At 45.8% G+C, this 26456-nt stretch overlaps 1 protein-coding gene across 2 annotated transcripts in view; it reads right to left on the reverse strand.

The window, feature by feature from the left end:
- LEXM (lymphocyte expansion molecule) overlaps nucleotides 1-21730 on the reverse strand; it is a 41167-nt gene extending 19437 nt beyond the window's left edge. The window contains exons 1-5 of one of the 2 annotated variants that reach the window (XM_031969052.1): nucleotides 21595-21730; nucleotides 16046-16136; nucleotides 14376-14540; nucleotides 9886-10008; nucleotides 3654-3791 (exon numbers count right to left, since the gene is read on the reverse strand). In XM_031969052.1, the coding sequence (XP_031824912.1) occupies nucleotides 3654-3791; nucleotides 9886-10008; nucleotides 14376-14540; nucleotides 16046-16136; nucleotides 21595-21647 (570 nt within the window). In that variant the 5' untranslated portion in view covers nucleotides 21648-21730. The remainder of the gene's footprint in view (nucleotides 1-3653; nucleotides 3792-9885; nucleotides 10009-14375; nucleotides 14541-16045; nucleotides 16137-21594) is intronic. The other variant, XM_031969054.1, reaches the window with a different exon arrangement.
- Between the last annotated feature and the right edge of the window lie 4726 nt (nucleotides 21731-26456).

Below are 26456 nucleotides of genomic sequence, written 5' to 3' on the forward strand. Positions count from 1 at the left end.
CATATATTTATAGATGTGCATGGACACATGCAGCATATACACAAACACAACAAAGATTGCATGTATGTGTGCACACATACACATGCATACATAAACACACATAAGCATATATTTATAGAAGTGCATGCACATGCAGTATATACACATGTACAATGCAGATGTGTATACACATGTATACACAATACACACATACACATGCATACATAAATACATACTCACATATATTTATAGATTGCATGCACATGCAGCACATACAGGCACAATACAGTGCTATATGTGCATACACATATACATGAAATGCACACATATACACATGCATGCATAAATATATACAAATGAATATATTTATAAATATTAATGCATGCATGCAATCTATCCACATATATTACACATGCTTATATTTCCATACATGTGTCACACAATACACACATACACACAAATATTTAGATATGTAATGCATGCATACAGTAATTTACAATATATACATGTACTTATGCATGCATTACATATATAATATACACATGCACACATAAATGCATATGCATATATTTATAGACGTTCATACATGTATGCAATGTATCACATACATTACACATGCATAAGCATGCACAATACACATATACGCACATGCACATATTTATATACAGACATGCATACAGCGCATATGCAATATACCTATATGTGCAAACATGTGTATATAATGCACACATAAATGTATACATGCACATATATTTAGACACATGCATGCTTGCAGTATATCCACATGTACAATACACATGCATGTATGCATGCATGTATACATGCACTACACACAATGTAAACATGCATATATTTGTATATGTGAATACGTATTTCCATGTATATGCATACACATTCATACATGTGCATATGTAAAATGTCCATATCCCCACATGCAGACATGCATATGCATATGTATAAATGTAGGTGAGTATGTATGTATGTATGTATATGCAGAGTAGTATCTGATCTAAGTAGTGAGGGAGGTGACTTGGCCCTAGTGAGGGTCGGTGAATCAGTGGAGCTGAGTGGGATGTGGGGTTGGGGATGGAGATTTCTATCTTGGGTCTCCTCAGAGGGAGAGGTGAGGGCGGGAAGGGAGCCCTCCAGGGGGAACAGCCTGTGCAGTCGCAGAGATCAGAGATGCAACATTGCGTGTGAGGCACAGGGAGAAAGTCACTTTGGCCGGACTAAAGGCTGCATACTTTGTTGTCTAGCTGAAAAAAGAAACTGAAAAAATGGAAGTATTTCAGTAAAAAGGAGTATTGGGTCATAATGCGGTCTAATGAGGCTGACGAGGCTGGACGGGCCCCTTTTGAAGGTATGAAGCGTTTTAATGTCAAATGGAGCACTGGGTCTGCATTGGGTTTGGAGAGTTTTAACAGGCATCCCTGGAACGGATGAATGAGGTGACATGCTTAGCCCTGGAAATTCCCACCAACACAGTAAATTCAACACTGGCAAATGATGCCAAAGGAGCTGTTTACATGCCCGGTAAGGTTCCGTGGCCCAGCTTGAACCGCCAAGGAACATTAACAAGGAGCAGGGGGGAGGTTATTGTTATTCTGAGAGGTCCTCAGCTGGGCCCTAGATTTGGGAGTCTTCATCCTCAAGTCCAGAAGGAGGAGGAAGGAAACTGATATCAGGGTGAGAGGTGCCCTCGGTTTGTTGGTATGGGACACAACGGGATCCATGTGTCCCCAGCAAGGAAGCAGGAAAAGTGGGGTCTGACTGATTTCCCACCACAGATGTCAAAGGTAGGGATTTCCCAGTTAGGAAAGCTGAGAGGGAGATGGAGATTTCTAATCCATAAATATTTCTTAGGGATCTAGTATGTGTTAGCTTGGAAAAATTAATTTCGACATCAACTGATTCCAATCAGATAGTGCTCCCCACCAACGGTCCCCTAGTTCTGCAAAGAATGTTGGTCTCTGAGCCCAAGGACGGCCATTACAGTGTATCATCCCCCAAACCTTTTAACAAATTGAAAGCAGTTTGTCCAGAGGGACCTTCCAGAGCAGTTAGTCTAATGTCTTCATCCAAAGGGTGAAGTGATTTGTCCACGGAGATTCAAATTCAGCCAAATCTGGGGCAATTTCCTCTCTCCCATGACCCCTTGCCTCACAGGTGACCTACCACACCCTTTACCCCAATAGACATGAAAAGGTAGACGGGATTGGTGAGTGATTTGCAGGAGATCAGGAAGACCTGGGTGAGGGGACAAGTACTGTCTGGACCTAAAGAATAATAAGCAATACAATGCAATTAAAAAAATGCTTCTGTACCGCTTTCAAGGCAGTAAGAGTTGGTTTTCTAAGGAGGGAAATGGGGGGAAGGTCCTTGAAGGCTATGGTGCCTTCCATCTGTCATCTGCAAGGAGTATGGGACCACGTGGACCGGGACATGAAATGACTACCTTTCACATCCCAGAATTCCCCTCTTTTCTATTCTTCCCTCCGTCTCCACTCTCCAGGTGAATCCTCCCTGCATCTAAGTCATACAAGGTGGTGAGGACATCCAGAGTCCTATTATACCCACCCTGGGTTTACTTAGTATACAGTGGTGTATACTTATGGGTGACCCTCGCCATGGGAGATTTCACAAAGATTGGAACTAACCTTGGGCATGTGAAAGGAAGTTTGAGAGTCATATCGGCTAGGGGATGCTACAGTGCACAACTCACTGAGCCTGGGGTTTGGACAGGTCATCTTTGTGAGTTCAACTCCAGCCTCAGATACTTCCTAGCTATGTGAGCCTGGGCAAGTCACCTAACTCCATCTGCCTCAATTTCCTCCTCTGGAAAATAAGTTGGAAAAGGAAATGGCCAAACACCATTTCTTGGTGTTTGTATCTTGGCCAAGAAAACCCCCAGTGGGATCATGGAGAGTAGGATGTGACCAAACAGTGACAGTTCCTGTCCCCTCCCTCAACGCATGCTGACTTCCCCTTCTCCCTAGTTCCTTCTCTACTTTTCTCAGAGGAGGGGACAAGAGAGGTGACCTATGAGGCGTAATGGGGGAAAGCACTGATGGATTGGACTGGACCCGAGTTCCAATCTCACCCTGCTACTTACTTGGGAAGCCTGAATTGAGTCACCTCTGACGGCCACCATTTTCTCTTCTGCCAAATAAGGAAACTGGACCAGTTGCTCTCCAAGGTCCCTTTAGGTGCAGGCATTCTCTGATCCTCATCTCACTTTGTAGAAAGGAGTGTGAGATGCTGCGTAATTACAGTGACCCCAGAGAAGGGGAACCATTCTTTGAAGAGGTGGGGGAACATTATACCGAGACATTCCGTGTGTGTGTGTGTGTGTTTTATGAATTTCCCCTTTATTTGTTGTCACTCAGAATAAATTGGGAAATTAAGATAATACAATAAACAACTTTTAAAGAGCAATAAACAAATTTTAAAACAACAAAAACAGAGGTATTTGAGCATGTACTTTGAGCCTTCATGTCCACATCCCGAGCCTCGGAGAACAACTGAGGAACATACAGCTCCCCTCCCCCTCTAAGGGCCTTACTTCTAGTGCTAGTGCTGGGCCACGGGCCTCATACTGGGGGACATTTCATAAGCATTTGATGAGGAGTAGATGCTGAGGAAAAGAAATGGGGACTCAAAGCCCGCAGACTCACCCCAGTAGAGAGTTCAAAGCTCTTCTTGGCCTTGGTACACATAATTCCTTTGGTGTGAGATCGATCCCAGGCCTTCTCCTCCATCTCTGTATAGGGGTTCCCCCCTTTTCCATAATTCCCAGGGCCAGGATAATTATTCTGCGGGAAAGAGAAGGAACAAGTGTCATGGTGTCCCAGGCCTAGTTACTCCTTTTATTTTCATGCCAGCCGCCTGCTTTTCCACAATCAGTTGTTTCCAGGTGCCCTGTCCTCCCTTAGACTAAATGGAAGCAAGGACCAAACTAACCAAGATTAAACAACGTGGAAAGTTATGGTGTAAAGAGAATGGACTTCTCCCCTGAATTTCTGGTCAAGTCATTTCCACTCTGTGTGCCTCGGTTTCCTCCTGTGTTAAATGAGGGGCTGCTCAGATGCACATGGAACGTGTTACTCTGGGCCAGTCATTTCCCCTCAGGGGGATAAGAGCAGCACCAACTTCCCAAGGAAGCTGTGAGGATAAAAGGTGCTGAGTGAAATGAGCAGGACCAGGAGATCATTATATACTTCTACAACAATACTAGATGATGACCAGTTCTGATGGATCAGGCCATCCTCAGCAACGAGATCAACCAAATCATTTCTAATGGAGCAGTAATGAACTGAACTAGCTATACCCAGAAAAAGAACTCTGGGAGATGACTAAAAACCATTACATTGAATTCCCAATCCCTATAGTTATGCACACCTGCATTTTTGATTTCCTTCACAAGCTAATTGTACAATAATTCAGAGTCTGATTCTTTTTGTACAGCAAAATAATGTTTTGGTCATGTATACTTATTGTGTATCTAAGTTATATTTTAATATATTTTAACATCTACTGGTCATCCTGACATTTAGGGGAGGGGGTGGGGGGGTAAGAGGTGAAAAATTGGAACAAGAGGTTTGGCAATTGTTAATGCTGTAAAGTTACCTATGTATATATCCTGTAAATAAAAGGCTATTAAATAAAAAAAAATTAAAAAAAAAAAAGAGGATAAAAGGAAAGGACGTTTACAACACTCTGCAAAGCACAATGTGCAGGCTATTATTAACTATGATGGAGAAAAACATGAAATCATGCTTGTCCTCAGGGAGCTTTCATTCAGCCATTAAGCATTACCTTAATTTTCACTGGGGACCACTAGGGGGTACCGCAGTACGCAGAACCCAGTCCTGGATTAGGGGGACTCATCTTCTTGCCTCAGACACTTATAGCTGTGAGACCTTGGGCACATCCCTTCACCCTGCCTGCCTCAGTTTCCCCATCTGAAAAATGAGTTGGAAAAGGACACGGCCAACCACTCCCGTGGGTGGGAGTGGGAAAACCCCAATTGGGGTCACAAAGAGTCAGACATGACTTAACAGTAACAAAAAACACAAGCTACCACCCCATTTCCTTTGTGCATCTTTGGAAATCCAATCCTGGGACCCAGTCTTCTTAAGTTGACAACTGACTTCACTCTTCCTTCAAACCTCTCTCTATATTTCAATCACTGAAGCAACTATTCAAGCACTTCAACCACTTAGCCACTGTATCAGAAACTAGAGACAGACACCTTCTAAGTGCCTACTCTGTGACAGCCACTGTATCAGGTGTTAGAGACAGCCACTGTATCAAGCATTGGAGACAAGCACCTACTAAGTGCCTACTCTGGGACAGCTACTGTATCAGATATTAGAGACAGGCTCCTACTAAGTGCCTACTCTGTGACAGCCACTGTATCAGGTGTTAGAGACAGCCACTGTATCAAGCGGAGACAAAACCCATAATTCCTGGGACAGCTACCACGATACTAGAGACAGGCCCTCTGGTTACCCGGACACCATGATGGTGTTGGGGCAGCCACTGTATCAACATTGGGACAAGCACCTACAAGTCCTATGGGACACACTGTATCAGATTGAACAGGCTCCTACAATGCCATCTGTGACAGGCTGATCAGGTTTAGCGCCACTGTATCAAATTGGAGACAAGCACCACTAAGTCCTACTCTGGGACCTCTGTATCAGATATTAAGGGCTCCCTACAAATTTCCTCCGACACCCTTATCAGGTGTTGAACACCACTGTATCAAGCTTGGAGACAAGCACCTCTTACCTATTGGGCACACTGTACGAAAAAGGACAGGCCCTACTAAGTCCTACCTGTGACAGCGCTATCAGGTGTTAGAGACCCAAACTTATCAACATTGGAGACAAGCACCTACTAAATCCTACCTGGGACAGCCACTGTATCAGAATTAGAGACGGCCTACAATGCCTACCTGTGACACCACTGTATCAGGTTTGGGGCCCACTGTATCAAGCTTGGAGACAAGCACCCATTGGGCCCTACTCTGGGACAGCTATGTATCAGATATTAGAGACAGGTCCTACAAGTCCACTCTTGACACCACTGTATCAGGTGTTAGAACAGCCACTGTATCAAGCATTGGGCAAAGCACCTACATCCTACTCGGGACACTACTGTATCAGATACTAGAGAAACCCTACTAATCCTACCTTTGCAGCCACTGATCAGGTGTTAGAGACACCCTGTATCAAGCATTGGAACAAAGCACCACTAAGTCCTACCGGGACAGCACGATGATATTAAGACAGGCTCCTACTAATCCTACCCACACCCGTATCAGGTGTTAGAGACAGCCACTGTATCAAGCATTGGAGACAAGCACCTACTAAGTGCCTACTCTGGGACAGCTACTGTATCAGATATTAGAGACAGGCTCCTACTAAGTGCCTACTCTGTGACAGCCGCTGTATCAGGTGTTAGAGACAGCCACTGTATCAAGCACTGGAGACAAGCACCTACTAAGTGCCTACTCTGGGACAGCTACTGTATCAGAAACTAGAGACAGACACCTACTAAGTGCCTACTCTGTGACAGCCACTGTATCAGGTGTTAGAGACAGCCACTGTATCAAGCATTGGAGACAAGCACCTACTAAGTGCCTACTCTGGGACAGCTACTGTATCAGATATTAGAGACAGGCTCCTACTAAGTGCCTACTCTGTGACAGCCGCTGTATCAGGTGTTAGAGACAGCCACTGTATCAAGCATTGGAGACAAGCACCTACTAAGTGCCTACTCTGGGACAGCTACTGTATCAGATATTAGAGACAGGCTCCTACTAAGTGCCTACTCTGTGACAGCCGCTGTATCAGGTGTTAGAGACAGCCACTGTATCAAGCACTGGAGACAAGCACCTACTAAGTGCCTACTCTGGGACAGCCACTGTATCAGGTGTTAGAGACAGGCACTATATCAGGCACTGGAGACAAGCACCTACTAAGTGCCTACTATGTGACAGTCACTGTGTCTGGCATTAGAGATATTAAAGACAAAAATGAAGGAATACTGGGGAGAGACCTTGGACCACTGATTCCTCTAATGAAGGAATTCCTCCTACTATGCGCTAGTCAAAGGGGATGCAGAAACAAACTGAACTCCTCACCAATCCCCAAGATCTGGGGCCGGGATCTGGCATGTGGCTGACACAATGCAGAGAGCACTGCCCACACACAGTCAGGAGTTCCGATTCTGCCTCAGAAATTTCCCCGTGAGCCTGGGCAAGTCAGTTCCCTTGTACCCATTTCCTCATCTGTAAAATGGACATAATCACATTCTCTCCCTTGGGGAGTTGTCAGAAGGATAAAATAATCTGTCCGGGGCTTTGTCAGCCTTGCGGTGCTACACGAAAGCTGGGGGGGAGGGGGGTAGAAATCTCAGAGCAATGCTCCTGGGTGGGGCAGCCGCTGCCCAGAGCCGGCCCCCTCCGCTGGGGGCTTTTAGCCCGGGCCCGGCGCTCCGGGGGATGCTGGGGGCAGGTTTCTTGCCGCTCCGGGTTCGAGCCCCACCCGGTGCCGTCGCCAGCTGTAGGGGGCCCTAGCCCGGAGCGTGAGGGGCGGTCCCGGCAGCCCGGGGCCCTTCGCCTCCAGGGCGCCGCTGTCTGCTTCTCAGTGCACTGGCCGAGGCTGCTCGGTCCTCCCTCACTCTCCCACTCGCCATCCTCCCGGCGCCAGCTCACGCCCTCAGAACCAAACGGTGTCTCCGCCCCCCGCGGCCCGGGCCTGCTCTGGGCACCCTGTCCAAACGCAGCGTAGAACGTTAGAACACGGGAACCGGCCGCTGCCGGCCGTCCCCCAAACCCACCCACGGGCGACGGGGAGCTCAGTCCTCCTCGCGTGGGCTGCAGAAGCCATGGAGGGGAGCCCGGCTGCCTCCTCTTCTTCCTTACCCCTCCCAGCTCTGCCATTCCCGGTTCGAAGGCTCTCCCATCCCTGACGTTCCGCGTTCTAAGCTCTCTCCCCGGACCCTCCGTCCGGCCCCTGGCCCCTTTCGCTTTCTCCCCCGCTGCCGCTGGCCGCCCACGGGGGCTGGAGGCGGCCCTGCTGGAGAGCATCCCCGGCCCCGGGCCGGCCTCGGGTCCCGAGCGGGCAGAAGGCGCCACTTTCCGGAGCCCGGGGGAAGGAGCGGCGGCCCCGGGCCGGCCTCCTCCGCGCCTGCCGTTCCCTCCATCCCCACTGCAGGTCACTGCAGCCTCACAGACCAGGGAGGCGGCACCGGCCTCCCGCCCAGCGCCGGGGAGCACGGAGAAAGGGACAGCAGCAAAGGGGGGTGGGGGTGGGGGGTGGGGAGCGGAGACCGGGGGGAGAAGGGGGGAGGCGTTAGAACGAGGAGCAGAGATTGGGGGCGGGGCGCCGCGGAGGGCCCGCTGCCTCTGAAACCCCGCCACTCTTGGGAAAGTTGTCTGACTTTGGGGAGGCTCGAGGGCCGCAGGGGATCGTGGGAGTGCCGGCCCCGACGGCAGGGAATTGGAGGGAGGGGGGCTGGCCAAGGGCACCACTTTCCCCTCCCGAGCCTCTGGGGCCAGAGACAGAGCCGGACACCTGGAGGTGACCCCAAGCAGTGGGAGACCCTGGTCTTGTCAGGCTAAGGGCTCAACAGGTCTCAGGTCATTGAGGCAACACCCATCCAGTGGTAAAGAGTGCACAAGAAATAAGGTGGAGAATGGCCTCTTTGCCCTCGTCAGAAACAAACAAATAGGGAATGTCAGAGCTGGGAGGGAGCTTAGAACAGGGGATGTCAAGGTTGGAGGAACCTTAGAACAGGGGATGTCAGAGCTGGGAGGGAGCTTAGAACAGAGAGTTAGAAAATAGAAGTCAGTTCACCAAAGAGGAAGTTTGCCAGGCCCTCGGAGTCCCAGACAGCAGCCGGGAGGGGCTGTGGTCCTTCTTTAGTCTGACCCCTTCATTTTACAGATGAGGAAACTGAGGCTGAGGGAACTCAAGGGATGCCCTAAAGGTCACAGAATCACCGGTGTCCTCTCTGTCCTCCTCTCACAGAAGGGGGAGGAAATGAGGCCCAGGGAAGTTACAGGTGGTGACTCAGGTTGAGATGCCAGAGCTAAGGACAAGATTTGAATCCAGATCCTCTGACACCAAACATGTCACTGCACTGTCTCAAGAGGCCTGAGTTTGGGATCGTCCCTTCCCAGAGAGAGGAAGGGGCTCATCCAAGGTCAGAGGGGGTCTCCTATACCCGCCTTGCCTCCCCCAAGCCATCTCTTCCCAGCATACAGTACCAGGTGGAGCTGGCACACCCTCACACTCACACTCACACTCACACACCGTCACACAGTCACACTCACACATACACTCTGCTGGTGTTTACAATGCAATCCCATATGGGAAGAAAGGCTGACTTTTCCCAGCATTCAAGGCTCTGCAGAGCGAGGGCAGGCCGGCTGCTCCGTCCAGTGGTCCATCTGTTCAGAGGCAGCTCTGGCCCTCTCCTTCTCACTCCCAAGGCTACGTGGCACTCCTGGATGCAGAGTTGGGAGAAGGGAGCTGGGTGCCAGGCTTATAGCTGCATGCGAGGGAGCTGGAACTGCTCAGAAGCCCTTCAGAGGCCACTGAGTCTCATTTAACAGAGGAGGAAGAAGAGGCCCCAAAGTTAGAGAATATGGTTTCCAAGCCCCGCCAACCATCCGTGTCCCACAGAGATTCTGGAGCCCTGTCTTAACTCCCCAACCAGCACCCTGACCACTGCACTGCCCTGCCTCTTATACCAAGCCTTCCCTCTCTTTGGTGTGGTCTGCTGCAGCATGAGAGTGGGGGTGGAAGCCCAAGTGACCCCCGAGGCCCCTGTTCCAAGTCTGGCCGGTTGTGCCTGAGAACGGAGGGCGCCGTCCCCGGAGGCTCCGCTTACCCCAGCCATGTAGGGGAAGCGCTCTTCCCTCGCACTCAGAATGCCGATGTTGCTGGATGGTTTTTCCTTAGCCAGTTCCATAAAGTCTTTGTAGTCATAGGATCCTGGACCGATCTTTATCTCCTTGTTAAAGACAGGAGAAAAATAATTAAGGGAGACATTGGGAAGCGTCTGCGGGGTGGCTGGGAACAGTCTAGGGGACCCTGGGGCTTTTGCTTCCTGTTCCCAAGAGAAGCCAAGTCCAGCATCCGCCCCAGCTCGGGCCCGGCCTCCCCCACCATCCTTCTGGGAGTGGCCAGATTGCTGAGCACGAGCCGGGCCGGGATCGGGCCGGGACCGGGCCAGAACCAGGCCGGATGTCATCCCTCGGCCGCTAACAAGCAGTTCCTACCAGGAGTGAAGCAATGGGCTAAGCACTGGGGAGACAAGTGTAAGGAACCCAAGTGATCCGATTTGTCTGCTATTAGGAGAGAGAAGCACAGCGAAGGTTACACAGTGCAAATGGAAAATCAATAACTAGAAATCGATATCAGATAGCGAAATGCGGGGAGTTTGGGAAGGGAAGACCCAAGAAGGTGGGACTGGGAAAGGCTTTATTCAGAAGAAAGTACCTGACAGTTTTCAGAAAAAAGGCTCTAAATCATATTTATTAGAGAAATGCAGATTAAAACTCTGAGGTATGGCCTCAGATGGGTTAATGTGACCAAAAAAAAAAAAAAAAAAAAAAAATGACAAATGTTGGAGGGAACGTGGGAAAATTAAGGCACTGATGCATTGTTGGTGGAGTTGTGAACTGATCTCATCATTCTGGAGAGCTATTCAGAAATAAACCCAAAGGCTTTTAAAACTGGACCCTTTGACCCGGCAATACCACTAATAGGTCTGAATCCTAAAGAGATCAGCGGCAAGGAAAAGCCCCCATCTGTACAAAAATATTCCTAACAACTCTTTTTGTGGTGGCAAAGAACTGGAAACTTGAGTCGATGCCCATCCGCTGGGGAACAGCTGAACAATGGAACATAATTGTGCTTTAAAAAATAAAGGGTGGGGGGCCGCTAGGTGGCTCAGTGGATAGAGCACCAGCCCTGAAGTGAGGAGGACCTGAGTTCAAATCTGGTCTCAGACATTTAACACTTCCTAGCTGTGTGACCCTGGGTGAGTCACTTTAGCACTATCTAGCTGTGTGACCCTGTGTGAGTCACTTAACCCCAATTGCCTCAGCCCAAAAAAAAAAAAGGAAGAAAGTACATTCAATTGGGAGATAGTGGGTTACCTTCTATTAAAGTTGGGGGAGCCTAGAAACTCTACTAATTACCATGATTTCTCTAAAAATATCTACTCTGGAACCTACTTGCTCTACCCAGAACTCATTCTTGGTTTCATGTAGGGTCTGTTCCCTGGGAAGATTTAGTCTTGAGATGTGAAGACTTAGTGGAAACATAATTGTCATCCATCAGGTATCTGAAGGCTGCCTTGTGGAAGAAGAATTAGTGACATTCTGCTTGGCCCCAGAAGGCAAGACAAGGAACAGGACAGGAAAGTTAGGTAAAGGCTGATTTCACATCTATAGCAGTGGGAGGGGCTGTTTCTCAAAAACGAGGGATCTATTCTAAGATTCCCCGGGTCACAAGGGGAAATTACTACAGTACAGGAAGTCTTTCTTGATTCCCCTTAATGCTAGTTCCTGTGTTGGTTACTTTCCAATAAATAGCTTTCCATTAGACTGTGAACTCTTTGAGAGCAGGGAGTTTTTAGTTTTCTTTGTTATCTCCACTCCTTAGTACAGTGCCTGGTATACAGTAAGTACTTAATAAATGCATGTTCACCTACAAAAAAAATGAGGGATCTAAAAAAAAAAAAAAAAACAGGTATTTTGCGATGCAGAAACATTTACGGTTACTATTGTCGTTTCAGACCCAACAGGAGAGTAGGACTTGGAGACAGAAAGACCTCCACTCAAACCCTGTCTCTGACAGTTAGTAGATCTATGAGTCAGTCATCTAACTCTTGTCTGTCTCAGTTTCCTCACCTGTGAAATGAGGGATTGGATTTCATAACCTCTATGATTCCTTCCAGCTCTGGATCTATGATCTGATGGCCTCCCATAAGAGATTCCCACGGTTGTTAATTCCCTGAAATGACTGTTATTCTATCTATGTTCTGTATTTGGAAGAAGGATCATGGTCCACTTCCTTACTCAATAAATTCCAATGACTTCTGATCATCTCTAAGATAAAATGGAAATTCTTCTGTTTGACTTTTAAAACTCTTCACAAACTGGCCCCAGTCAACCTTTCCAATCTTATTAATTATATTATATTTTCACATTTTCTATTTTCAATATATTCTCTTGTCTTCTCATAATGTAGACAACTGGTCTTCTTGCGATTCCTCACACATGATAACACATCCATGAGGTGTTTACATGAGGCTGTTACCCCCATGCTCCTCACTTCTGCCAGAGATGTACCTCACTTGCTTTTTTCAAAATTCAGTTAAATGATGCCTTCCACATGAAGCCTTTCTTGACCCCTTTAAGCCCACCAAATTCTAGAACCCTCCCTATTAAAAACAGAACAAAACTATTTTGTATGTAATTATTTGTGTTATTTCTCCCTTATAAAATATGTACATGGAAATATGAAATTTCTTGAGGGCATCTATTTAGTGGTGGGGATCTTTATTTTCCAAGTCCCCAAAATTGACTGGCTAAACTTTATTAATTGAATTAAAAGGCTTCAGAATGTCAGGTCTTTTAAATAAGTTTAACTCTTTGAAAAGTTTTTAAAATACTAGACTTGCTTTGGATGCACACTCGCCCAATAAAAGAAAAATTTAGAATAAATAGATTGCCTTGTTAATGAAGATTTCAGTCATACATTTTGAGAGAAACCACTCCCGCTCTACACCTGTCCAAAAGAAATTTGGCTTTATGACTCATTGTAGGGGCTGGGAGGGACCTTAGAAGTCTTTTACCTAACTTTCTCATTTTACAAAGGGGAAAACTGAGACTCAAAGAATTTGAAGGACTTGATGCACACCTTCTTCCCTAGTAGAAAAGCATTCCACTTCAGCTCCTTTGTGAAGATCACCTTTGTAAGAATGACTAGAAGTATCTGGAAACAAAATAGGATGGGAGGTCCTTATGAATGAAAGAAAAGTTAGGGAAAAAAGTAAAACTACAATAATCGACCTCTTTCTGACTTAGATAAATGCAATCAAAAAATTAAACAAGAATAAACTAAAGGACCCTAAGAAAATTTTAGAAAATCTAGATAAAATAATTGGCTGGGCTGGGGGAAAACAGGCTTGTCTATGCCTTGTGGATGGAGCTGTGAGCCAGTACAGTTATTCTGGAGGGAAATCTGAAACTACCAAAAAAGGTTATTAAACTGTATATACCCTTAATAATGGTTAGATCTATATCTCAAAGAAATCAAAGAAAAAGGAAAAAGAATCTATGTGCAAAAAATATTTCTATAAGAGCTGGTTTGTTTTTTTCAGTAACAAAAAAATTAGAAAGTGAGGAGGTATCCATACATTTTTGTTTTTCAGTCATTTCTCTTTTCATGAACCCAACTGGGGTTTTCTTGGCAGGTTGCCATTTCCTTCTTTAGTTCATTTGACAGATGAGGAAACTAAGGCAAACAGTGACCTGCCCAGGGTCACACAACTAGGAAATGTCAGCAGCTGGATTTGAATTGAGGTGGTCTTGACTCTAGGCCAGGTGCTATATCCACTTTGCCACTAGCCTCCAATCCATCGATTAGGGAATAAATAAATATGGTATAGGAAACTGATAGAATACTATTGTACTAAAAGAGATAGTTACAGAGACATTTAGGAAGACTTATATGAAGATATGAAATAAACTAAGTTGAACCAGAACAACATTTATACAATAACAACAATGACTAAACACAGAGGACTTTGAAAGGGTTAGAACTCTGATCAACACAATGATCAGATGCAATTTCAGAGAATTCATAATGAAACATGTCATTCACCTCCTGAAAAAAGACAATGGGCTCAGGCCTATTTTGAGGGACATGGTCAGTGCAAGAATATGTATTGCATGACTGTACATGTGGATAACTGAAGTTTCATTGTTCTTTTTTTTCTTAATGGGAGATGAGAAGGAGAGATTTTTCAATGACTGAAAAAAATTTAAAATTTCACCATAAAAAGAATGAAAGGGAAAATTCCAAGAGAATTGTAGAATCACAGAATTGCAAAATTGAAAGATCTCTTTTCACAACCAACTAGTCTAACCCATATGTAAAAGAAAACATCCTGTTGCAACATTCCCGAGGAGTGGCTTTAGTGACATTCTGAGGCAACTCATGTAACTATTGGTCAATTTCTAGGAAGTTTTCCCAACATTAATTCACATCTGTGTCATTTCCTAGTATGTGATCGAGGAGGAATTAATCTAAGATCATGGATGAAAAGAAGAATCTTTATGAGGAAAGGGAAAACAAGGATCTTACAAAGAATTTCTTTTCTTTGATGATAGGCTTAAACTGGAAGTGAGGCAACTGGGTCAACCTGGTGGCCTCCTGAGCCTTGGCCCAACCAGTTCCAATGGCTTTCTTCACCTCCTCCTCATCGAAGCATCCATCACTGAACTTGTACATCCCAGGTCCCAAATGGGCCTAAAAGTCAGAACAGCATTATAGAATTGGCTCTCCAGGGTCCTGCTCTGTTTTACTCGAAAAAGGCAGAATTATAGACACATAGAATGTTAGAGCTGGCAGGGAGCTTAGAACAGGGAATGTCAAAGCTGGGATGGGCCTTAGGACAGGGAATGTCAGAGCTGGAAGGACCTTACTTAGCACAGGGGATATCAGTACTTAGAGCTGCTTAAGAATTGAGAGGAACCCAGAAGTTAGAATGTTTATATCTGAAGGGACCTTAGTGACCAGCTGAAGCAACCCTTTTTGCAGGTGAGGGCATACCCAAGATCAGAAATAGGAAGTCTTTGGCAGGGCTGGGACTGCATCTCAGGTGTCACAGTACTCCCGCCTCCCCCTCACTACAATCTTCAGATGGGGCTGCAATGTATTGAGTTTAGGCAATGTACTGAGTTTAGGCTTAAAGTACTAAGATCCCCTTTCTTGTGCAACAAGAGAACTGTATAAATATGTATACATATATTGCATTTAACATATACTTTATCATATTTAACATGTATGGGACTGCCTGCCATCTAGGGGAGGGGGTGAGGGGAAGGAGGGGAGAAGTTTGAACAGAAGTTTTTGCAAGGGAAATTGCATTACCCATGCATTGTATATAAAAAACTATAATAATTTTTTTTTAAAAGTACTAAGACCCCCCCTCGGCTCTAACATTTCCCTTTTCTAAGCTCCTTATCACCTCAACCCTGGACTTTTTCAACAGATAGCTTGTGGTCTGACTGCCTGGAGTCTCTTCCCAATCCCAATTCATCTTCTACTCAGCTATCAAAGTGATGGTCCTAAAGGGTGTGGACCATACTCGGTAAACTCCACTGGCTCCCTTTTACTTCCAAAATCAAATCTGGAGGAAATGTAGAGTCCTCTGTTTGGCTTTTAAATAGCCTGGTGCCTTCCTCCCTTCCCAATCTTCTTATATCTGTTTCACCCCTGAAATCTGGTCTTGCAGAGTCTGGTCTCCCCCCACCCCCAGACATTCCCGTTTCACTGATTACACCCACCCCCACTCCCACCTAGAATTCTGTCCTTTATGATCATCTCTTAACCTCCCTGGCTTCCTTCAAGTCCCAGCAAAGTCCCACAGTCTGTTGACTCTCTTCACTTGGTCCTGTTTCTGTCTTGTTCGTTCAGTAATTTCCATGTCATCTACTCCTGAAGCTCTCTGAGAGCAGGGATTGTCCTGTGCCTCTCTTTGTATCCCCAATGCTTAGCCCAGTGCCTGGCACAGACTAGTCACCTGACATGATTAGAACCACTCAAAAAAGGGCTTTTCGGGGAAATTTGTCAGGATGATCTGGTAGAAAAATAGGGCTTTGACTTGGGAAAGGTCCAAAGTTCCCTTTGGTTTTTGGCTGTGCCCTCCTCCTCCTTCTTGCCAAATTCACCAGGTTGGGAAACATCCCCCGGCATCCCCTGCTCCCTAATTCCCTTCTTTAGGCCTTTGATTCTAGGATAGTCACACTCACCTTGCTTTCCAGATAGTACTTGGAGTACAACACTTCAGGTAAGGTGGGGCTTACATTCTTTGCGTGTACCATAGCTGCAGACACATCAAACCTAGCCCGGAAAGAGAGAACAAAATCTCCAAGTGAAATCCTCCTGCCATGCTGGACTTGCCGTGTGATCTCGGACAAGCCCCCTGCCCTTTTCTGGATCCCTGTGAAGTGAAGAGCTTGGACTAAATCAGAGACTTTCAAACTTTTTGATATCAAAGACCTTTTTATACTCTTAAAAATGATCGAAAACTCCTCCTGCCTCCAAAGAGCTTTTCTTTACATGGGTTATAGCTATTGAAAACTATAAAAGAAATTAAAATGTGGTAGGATTGTTATGAAAATGGTTTTGGACACCCTATAATAGCCTCAAAGACCTTGAGGATCCTTTGATCACACTTTGAGAACCACAGAAGTGGGCAATCTCTATGTTTCTTTTCCAACACAAGTACTCTGAGATTCTTACATCATCATCTACTACTAAAACAAAAAAAAAAAAAGAGGAGGGGAGAAAACACTAAAAATAAATTGAAATAATAGAATGTTGGCATGAGAGGAGATCACAGCTTCAACACCTATCTGAAGCCTGAAAAATCCCTGTTACAACACCACAGAGATGGGAGCCTCTTTTTGAATATCTCTAATAACAGGGAACTCACTCCTTTGCAAAGGCAGCTTACTCCAACTTTGGATAGTTCTGATGCTTGGAAACCCTTCCTTCTATTGAACTATTACCTGCCTTCCAGTAATGCCTTCACTTAGGTGCTGGTTCAGATCTCCAGGGCCAGACTGATTCAATGTCCTCCTTTGTCACCATATTGGCCTTTCAGATAGGTGAAGGGAGGTGCAGGTTTGACCCAATACGCCTAGTGGCAGAGGTTCTTGATAATCTCCAAGAGCTAATTGTAGAACAGAGGCAGAGAGGATACTCACAGGGATGACTCTACACCCATAGAGGGAACAAAGTTAATGAAATGAGTAATAATTCATTTCAGCTCCTCTGCACTAACTGAGCACCTGCTATGTGCAAGGCATTGTACTGGATACAAAAACTACCTAGAGAAAAACAAACCAATCTTTGACCTTGAAATCACTTTACCTCTTACTAAGAGAAACAACATTAAAAACCCAGATGAATAAAACAAGATAACTGATGATGGCAGTCATTACTTGAAACTAAGGGGATCAGGAAACACTTCCAACAAGAGTTGGTACCTGAATTCTTCCTTGATAGAAGCTAAGTAGTCTACAAGGTGGAGGTGAGGAGAAAGAGATTTTCAGGGATAGCCTATGCAAAAATATTGAGGTGGGAGATAGTATTCTAAGTCCAGAGAACAGCAGTCTGGTAAGAGTGAAATGTAGAGTAAGAGGAATAATGGGAAATCTTCCTGGAAGGTAGAAAGGTTCCAGGTGGATAAGGGTAACAAGCCAAGGAGGGTTTGTATCTAAATCCTTGAGGCAATAGAATCACACTAAAGATTGATTTATGGCCTAAGAATGAGAATATTCATATTCATACCCCTTAACTCAGGGTATATCCCTCTCTTCAGTGTTCTCTTCTCTTTTCTCTTTATTATTTTGTTTGAAAATGTCATCAGCACTCATGGATTTAATTGTCATCTCTATGCTGAAGATTTTCAAATCTATTAGCCCAATCCTAACTTTTCTGCTGATCCTTAGTCTCACATCTCCATCTGCCTATTGGAAACCTCAAGCTGGATGTCTTGTAGACATCATAAACTCAACTTGTCCAAAACTGAAAGCATTATCTTTCTTTTGAAACTCCCCTTCCAAATTTCCCCACTACTGTAGAGGGTAATATCATCCTCGCAGTCCTTCGGGCTCACAACCTAGAAGTCATCCTGGATTCCTCATTCTCTCTCATCCTCCCCATATCTAGGCTATTGCCAAGGCCTGTCAATTTCACCTCTGCAGCATCTCTCACCAGTTTCACCTGTGCAGCATCTCTCACCAGTTTCACCTGTGCAGCATCTCTCAATTTCACCTCTGCAACATCTCTCACCAATTTCACCTGTGCAGCATCTCTCACTAATTGCACCTGTGTAACCTTTCTCAACAAGAACACCTGTGCAACATCTCATAATTTAAACTGTAGAGTATCTTTTCGATCTGTCTCCTTCTTTCCTCTGACACTGTCCTTACTCTGGTTCAGGCCCTCATCACCTCATGTCTAGTCTTTTGATTAGTCTCTCTCTCTCTTAAGTGTCTCCCCACCCCAATCCATCCTCCACTCAGTTGTCAAATTGATTTTCCTTAGATGTAAGTCTAACCATGTCACTTTCCTATTGAATAAACCCCATTGTTTCCCTACCACTTCTAGGATCAAATAAAAAATCCATCATTCAAGATCCTTCATACCTTAGTCCCCTCCAACCTTTCCAGTTTTCTTACACACTATTCCCCTTAACCCCCTTTATACTCTGCAATCTAATGACACTGGATAACTGAATGTTCCTCCCACCAGACACTCCATCTCCCTGCTCCAGGAACAGCCCATGCCTGGAATTCGCACCCTCCTCATTTCCATCTTCTTGTTTCTTTCCCTGGATTCCTTCAAATCCCATCTAAATCTTCTTCAAGATCCCTCTCTGTAATGTTCTTCTTTAAATTATAATATTCTCTGTGAGCAGGTTTCTTTGGGGGCTTCTGGAGACAGCCTTCGTTTCAGTTCAGTGTAATAATCACCCAAATGCAGCCAGGAACTAAAGTCCAATCCTTTATTGTCTCTTCCAAAATCTTATCTCCTTCACTTGGGGCTCGGCTAGTTTTCTGGAGGCTTCCGGGTCTTGGTTTCGGTGTTCTCCACAGGACAACCTGCCACCACTTCTCTGTCTTCCTTTGTTCTGCCCGACTACCTTCCTCGACTGAATCCTGGCTCGTTAATCTCCCGTAGTCAATCCTGGTTGAGGCTCCTACTTATATATGCTCTCTTAAAGGTGTGAACTCTAATAAGTACTATGTAGATTTAAAGAACTGTTAAGCACCCTGTTGAACAACCATTGTCTCTATCAATTCCATTGATTTAGCACCTTGTAAGAATTCTAACACCTTTCCCAATGTTCCTTAATCTTAGTGCCTTCCTTCTAGAATTAATCTCAATTTTTCCTGCACATATCTTAGACAAAGAATTGTTTGCATGCTTTCTCCTCCATGTTTTGCCTCTTTTTTGAGTTCCTGACTTAGCACAGTTGTTAGTGACAATGTTCAGTTTCAGTGGCATCTGAGTAACCCCATTTGGAGTTTTCTTGGCAAAAATACTGGAATGGATTGTCATTTCCTCCTCCAGCTCATTTTACAGATGAGGAAACTGAGGCAAACAGGGTTATGTGACTTGTCCAGAGTCACACAGTTAGAAAGTTTCTGAGGCTAGATTTGAGCTCAGGAACATGAGTCTTTCTGACTCCATACCCAGGACTCTATCCACTGTACCACCTCACTTTCTCTAGTACACAGTAGACATTTAATAATTGCTCGTTGACTAGTCAAAACAAATAAACTCTGACATTGGTCATGTCCACAAACATATATTTGACACTTTTCTCAATCATCATCCTTCTTGGTCTCACTGCAGCATTTGACACTGTAAATAATTCTTTTTTTCTGAATTAAAAAAGTATTTACAAACATGTGCTGGTTATTCCTTCTCTTCCCCTGCCCCCTCATAGAACAAGATTTTAAAGTGAAAAATAAAATCTGTATAACAAATGTGCAGAGTGCATCAAAACAAATTCTTCTTATTAACCATGTCCAAAAGGTAAGTCAATCTGCATTTTAAACCTCTCTAGAAGGAGGCGGATATGGTCTTTCATCTTCAGTCCTCTGGACTTGTTAATGACTTTTATTCCCAGGTACATCCACATCATGTCCATTTACCAAGTCTGTACCCCTGGGCCTCTTCCCTTCTTTCTCCTCTGTATTCATTCTTTTAGTCACCTTATTGATTTCCATGGATTAAATTCTCATTTTCAGGCATATGAGTCACAATTAGGAGGATTGTGGGTAAAATGTTAGAGTTGGATCCAGATTAGAACCGTTCCTCACACTGGCTGTGTGACCTTGGACAAATCACTTAATCTTTTCTATAAAATAAGGTCCCTTCCTGCTCTAAATCTATGATTGAAAATATCCAACCATACCCTAAACTCTCCTCTAAGCGCTAGTCCCAAATCATCAATTGCCTATTGGACATTTCAGACTAGCTCGATCCAGAAACATCTCCATCTCAACATGTCCAAAAGAGAACTTATCTTTTCTCCAAGAACCTGCCCTCTGTGGCTCGATCCTCCCACTAATGTTGACTAGTTGTCACTAGTGCCCTTCCCTGATTATAAACTCAGTGTCATCCTCTGCCTCATCCCTTTTTATCCCATCAAGTGTTAAATCTTGTTGATTCCACCTTCTAAAAATCTCCCCTTCAGTCCTCTCTCTCTCTCTCTCTCTCTCTCTCTCTCTCTCTCTCTCTCTCTCAGACCTTCCTGACTTTTGCCTGAGAACCTCCCAGCTGGTCTGGCTGCCCCAAACTCCCCTTTCTACTATTCATCCTCCACACAACCAACAAAGTAATTTTGCTTTTTCCCCCCTACTTGATCCTTTCTAGTGGCTTCCTACAACTCTTGGACCAAGTACAAACTCCTCTGGTTTACATCAAAACCTTCACAATTTGGATTCAACTTCATAAAGCATCACCCTCCCCCACCTAATTCAACCAAATTAGCTTCCTTGTCCTTTTCCCCCTTTCCCTCCGTCTCCCAGTTTCATGGTTTTCTGTAAGTTTCCTCTCATACCTAGAACACACGCCCTCTTTATCTCACAATAGAATCCTTAGATCTTTAAAAACAAAAACATACCAAAAAAAAAAAGTCTATGGTCAAACTTCACCTTATCTACAACAGTTTTTTTTTTTTTAACTGAGGCAATTGGGATTAAGTGACTTGCCCAGGGTCACACAGCCAGGAAGTCTTAAGTGTCTGAGGCTGGACTTGAACTCAGGTCCTCCTCCGACTTCAAGCTGGGAAGCGGCTGCAGATCCCAGAGACCCCCAACTAAAGGGATGGAGCTGGGGGGAATTAAGGGCTCCAAAGTGGGGGGGGGGGCGCGGGAGGAGAGGCCAGAGAAGTTTAATCTGGATCTGGAGAGGATCCTCCATTAGGGTTCATTTCTCGGCTTCTCCGGGGCGGCAAACTGAGGCCAGGTGGGTGTCGCGAAGGCAGTAAGGAGCCAAGTTGCTGGCGCTCCAAACCCTGCACTCTCCACGCTGTTTTCTTAGGCAGGGCCGGAGCCCGGTTCTTAAGGAAGCGCATTTAGAAATCCTGGACTCTAACGCCCTCGTATTACAGAGCGGGAAACTGAGGCAGAAAGGACTAGCCCAGGATGACACTATCAGTCAGTGATATGGGATATGATTGGAACTCAGGGCCGAGGACGGCTGGGGGGGAGTAAGGGGTGGGGAAGAGGAGCTGCCGCCCAGCCCCCGCCCCGTCCCCTGGACTCCCCGACCCCACCTTGCCGACTGCACCCCAAAGGGCGCTCCCTTAAAAAGCTTGATTGCAGCCATGGCGAAAATCCGGAGAGACGTTTCCAGACGTGCAAGGAGTTCTGGATCCACTACAAGTTTTCGAGCACTTCTGGGGTGGGGGGGGTCTTACCCTGAGGCCCGCCCCGCCCCCCAGCTGCCAGGCAACGCCCTCTAGGCTCTTGTGACCTGGGGTGCCGAAGGGGCGCGGTGAGAAGGGAGGAAAAGAGAATGGAGAGAGCAGCGGGGAGGCAGGGAAAGGAAGCGAGAATTAGGAAATAGAGGAAGAGAAGGATTGTGCGGGGAGAAGGAAGGAGGCTGAGTGGGAGAACGGAACAGAGGAGGGAAGCGGCAGGGGAAGGAGAAGGAATCTGAGGACAAAGGAGAAGGGGAATGAGGGGCTGGGAGGGATGGGGAGGGGGGATGGAGAATCACCGCTGGTTTTCCTCCTACCCTGATAATGCTTGTTTTTATAGCCCTCGATGACTTTCTTTCCTTTATTGTTCTTTTATCGATGGGTATTCCCTATCGTCGGGTTAAAAGGAAAATTCTTTCTTTGGGCTTTATTATTATTATTATTATTATTATTATTAAGAAGACAAAACTCAGGAAAAAGAGAACTAAAAGGAGTTTCTTTTTTAAAAAAAGACATCAAGGTAGCAATATGTTGATGGATAGAACCAAAAGGGTTTCAGGATGAAGCCAGATTTTATTGATAACTTTCTAAGGAGATAAAGATGATTCGGATAGGTCCACATCAGCAAAAAGGGGCGGGTGGTTGCGTCTCAGCTCCTCCCCAATGGCCAATCGTGTCGGCGGGAGGGTGACCCACCTTGTGCAGATGATGTAAAAGCTGCAGTTGAGCAACTCCTCCTCCAGCACTGATTGATCAACAGAATGATCCCCGAGTCAGCAAAACTTTCAATACTTGCTCCTCTCTTGTCCGCACTCTGCTTTTACCTCCTCCTTCATCTTCATGGTTTTCATTATCACCCAAAGAGAGATGGCTCTCTCAACTCCAGACTTGGGTCTCCAGCAAGCATAAGGGACAGCTTCACCTGCTTGTCCCACCAGCTCCAAACTCAAGGGGTTGGAAATAGAGCTCCCTGCCCTCAGGGGGGTTACACTCTGTCAAAATAAAATCGAATACACAGAATAGAGTGGAATAAAGGAGGGAAAGAGGACACAGAGAGGAGAGAGGAAGAAAGGAGGGAAGGGAGAAGAAAAATGAAAGGAAGGGAAGATGGGGAAAGGAGTAGAGTGACAACTGATAAATAGAGGCAGGGGTTGTAATGGTTTCCATGTTTGAAGTTGTTCAATGCTTGCTCTTAGACAGCTAAAAACGTCTCCCATTGGCCAATTTTTGTCCTACCCATCCATAGGCTACCTTGCACCTTCCCAAACAAAGCTCCCCATTATAGAAGCTGGGGTGAAGTGGAGAATGTCAGGAGACCCGGGTTCTAGACTCAGCTCTGCCTCAACTCTGCTGTATCCAATCTAGGTGACCTCATGGGAGCAGCTTGCCCAGCCTATTGCCCATGCTCATCATCTCCCATGAGATGATGAGCATGGGCAATAGGCTGATGTTATCTCATCAGGAAAATGCTCCCTTCCTGGAAGGTCAGAGTTAGAGGGAGAATGAGATCCCAGAGGACTGAGGGTAAACTCTTTCCCTCCATTCCTCCCCGACAGCATCCCTGCAGCATGACCGCTGGGTCTCCATGACAGCTTAACAATAATATTTGCACCACCCGTCTCCCAGACTGGTTGTTCCAGAGGCAAGCCCTCGCGACTCGGGCAGGGCAGCTAGCGTTCATGATAGATGGAACTCTGGGTCTGGACCAGAAAGACAGTTCAAATCCAGCCTCAGATACTTACTAGCTGTGTGACCCTAACCAAGTCATATAACTCCTGCTTGCCTCAGTTTCCTCATCTGTATAATGGGGATAATAATAGCACACCTACCTCACAGGGTTGTTGTGAGGACTAAATGAGACAATAATTGCAAAGTTCTTAGCACAGTGCCTGGCAGATGATAAAAATGTTTTTATTATTTTATTATTTATTATGTCTATATAATATTTTATTAATATTTAATATATGGTTATATTATATTTGTATAATATAGTATTATATCATTAATATATTAATATTTATTCTATATTTTATTATTATTATTAGTGGATTTGGAGGCAAGGTAGGATATACTGGATCCAACACCTATTTCATGGACTAAAGAAGGCAAAAAAAATAAATTTGTCCCAGCACCTAATTTCCATGAATACTAATGCCCGCTGAGAGGTTGTCATGTTATAAACCCATTCATCAAGCAGCGTTTCTCTAAAACACTAGAGGACGGATTGACTGGCCCCCAAGGCCACTGCGGATCCCGAGGTCCCTTTCAGCCTCCAGCTTGGCAGACCCAGGTCCTTCCCCATCTCATCTCCGGGGCTGGTGGGAAGCCCCCTCCCTGGGCACAGCCCCTCTTGCTCAGCCATCAGCAGGGCTAGCTGACCTCTGGGCTTCCGGCCCAGATTCTGGGACTCCTCCTCAGAACCTCGGGCTCCCTCCTCTCCAGAGAGAGGTTCCACCGTGACCCTGCTCCCTTTGCCCTTCAGAACCTCAGAACCCCTGGGCTGGGAGCTCCCGGAGCTGTCCAACCAGCCCCTGGACGAGAGCCCCAGCTGCAGCACGGAGCTGGGTGGTCCTGCTGATCCCCTGCTCCTCTTTGGATCTGTGTCTCTGTCTTTTCATATCAAGAAGCTTTTACTGTTTTTAGGAAAAATTCATTGACAAATATTTTACTATTATTTCCTGTTCTTTTTACTTTTGTGGACAGCAGGGGGCGCTATCTTCCTGAGTTCCAATCCAGCCTCAGACACTTTCTAGCTGTGTGATTCTGGGCACGTCCCTTTATCCTGTTTGCCTCAGTTTCCTCATCTGCAAAATGGGCTGGAGAGGGAAATGGCAATCCACTCCAGCATCTTTGCCAAGAAAAGCCCAAGTGGCATCAAACAGTCAGACACGACTGAAACCACAAAATCACCTTTATATTCAGTGGGGTTCAGCTAGTTAAATCAACAATAGCCCTACTATGTGCCAGGCCTGGCGCTGCTTTGGATTTGGGATGAAATCCCAGCTCTTCCACTTGCTGGGCAGGTCATTTCCTCTCCCTGAGCCTCAGTGGAGGTTGGATGCAATAGAGACCCTCCAGCTCTGCACACCGGGTCCCACCTGGTCCTAGCACTGTCACGTTTCACGTCTGGCAGTTGGTGCAGAGATGTAGCTGAGGACACCCGCTGGAGAGTGGGCACACGCCATGGAGTCCCCGAAAGCCTCTCCCGGAGGTCCCGTAGCCGCCTTTCTGTCCCAGGACTAGACTGAGGATTTCCTCAGTGAGGAAGCTCCCCATTCCATCCTCTTCTGAGTTCCCTTGCTTCTCCCAAGGAAAACCCCGGCTTTTCCACACCTCGGTCCTGCTTCCAGGACCTTTAGTTTGGGGGCTTTTCCTCTTCAGATAAAATAGGCTCAACCCTGGAAGGACCTAAATCCCCAGGCAGGGACCACTCCTTGGAGAAGCCTCAGGGTCAAGGCAGTATCTGAGCCCAGGGCTCCTTAGGTATAAGGCTTGCTCTCTGTGCAATACTGCTATTATGGATGTGATTATTACTAGCTTCTGCTTCACACTGTTGACCAGATTAAATCTTAGGTCTTTTCCACAATGATCAGTGTTCTTTTCCCTTCATCTTCTCTGGAGCGGCTCCTTCCCTTTTCCCAATGGAAAACCCCAACTTTCCTAACCTTTCAGGATCCTAAGAGGAGTTTTCTGAAATTTCCTTCTCTAGCTCATTTTACAACTCATTTAACTGAGGCAAACAATGTTATTTGAACTTGGGTTTCCTGACTCCAGGCCCAGTACTCTGCCTACTGCACCCCATCTTGGGCTTCTCTTGGCAGAGATATTGGAGCACTTTGCCTGTTCTTTCTCCAGCTCATTTTGTAGATGAGGAAACTGAGGCAAACGGTCTCACAACTAGTCAGTGTTTTAAGACCGGATTCGAACTCAGGAAAATGAGTCATCCTGAACTTGGATTTTCTTGGCAGAGATGTTAAAGTGGCTTGCCACTTCCTTCTCCAAGGAGCAGAATGGGGCTGTTCATTTGTTTTTAGGACAGAACCAGCCGGGACAATCACAGAGTCGGGCTTACTCCTTGCTCCCCCTGTTTCCTGAATTTCCCCCTTCCCTTGGGCACAGGGATCCCGCCTTATTCCTTTCTAGTCTGATTCCCTGCCTTCCTTTGTTTGAAAATTATAAATATCTTGCTCTTTCCAACTGGGTTTTGAGCAGACATAGACCCTGCCTCACTGATCCAGCTCGCAAGCTCCATCTCAGGCAGCGAATGAACTTATAATCTGTGCAAACTGTGATTGGACTCATTTCAGAGCCCCTCCTTGGACCTGGGGTTTCTTCCATTCTGACAGTTCATAGGTTTTAATTTAACGAGCACTAGAGACAAAAATGAATCGGTCCTTGTCCTAGGAGGGCTTATATTCATTCAGAGAAAACAAGAAGAGGAGATACAAGATACACAGTGCCCCCAAAGTCTTAACACACTTTTACTCTATTAAAGCATAAATTGATACAATAAACAAAACAAAGTAATCAAGGGAGGGAGGGAGAAGGAGGAACCAAGCTTCAAAGGAAACGAAGGATTCTGGGTAAGGTAAGGAGGGAAAGTATTGGGGAACCACTTTTGAAAAGATATGATGGTAAGAGATGGAGCCTCAGGCATCTTCAACAATGAGAAGAACCAAATCAGTTCCAAAAGAGCAGCAATTAACTGAACCAGC

Source organism: Sarcophilus harrisii, chromosome 4 (assembly GCF_902635505.1).
Source record: "Sarcophilus harrisii chromosome 4, mSarHar1.11, whole genome shotgun sequence".
In the NCBI taxonomy this organism is placed as follows: Eukaryota; Metazoa; Chordata; class Mammalia; order Dasyuromorphia; family Dasyuridae; genus Sarcophilus; species Sarcophilus harrisii.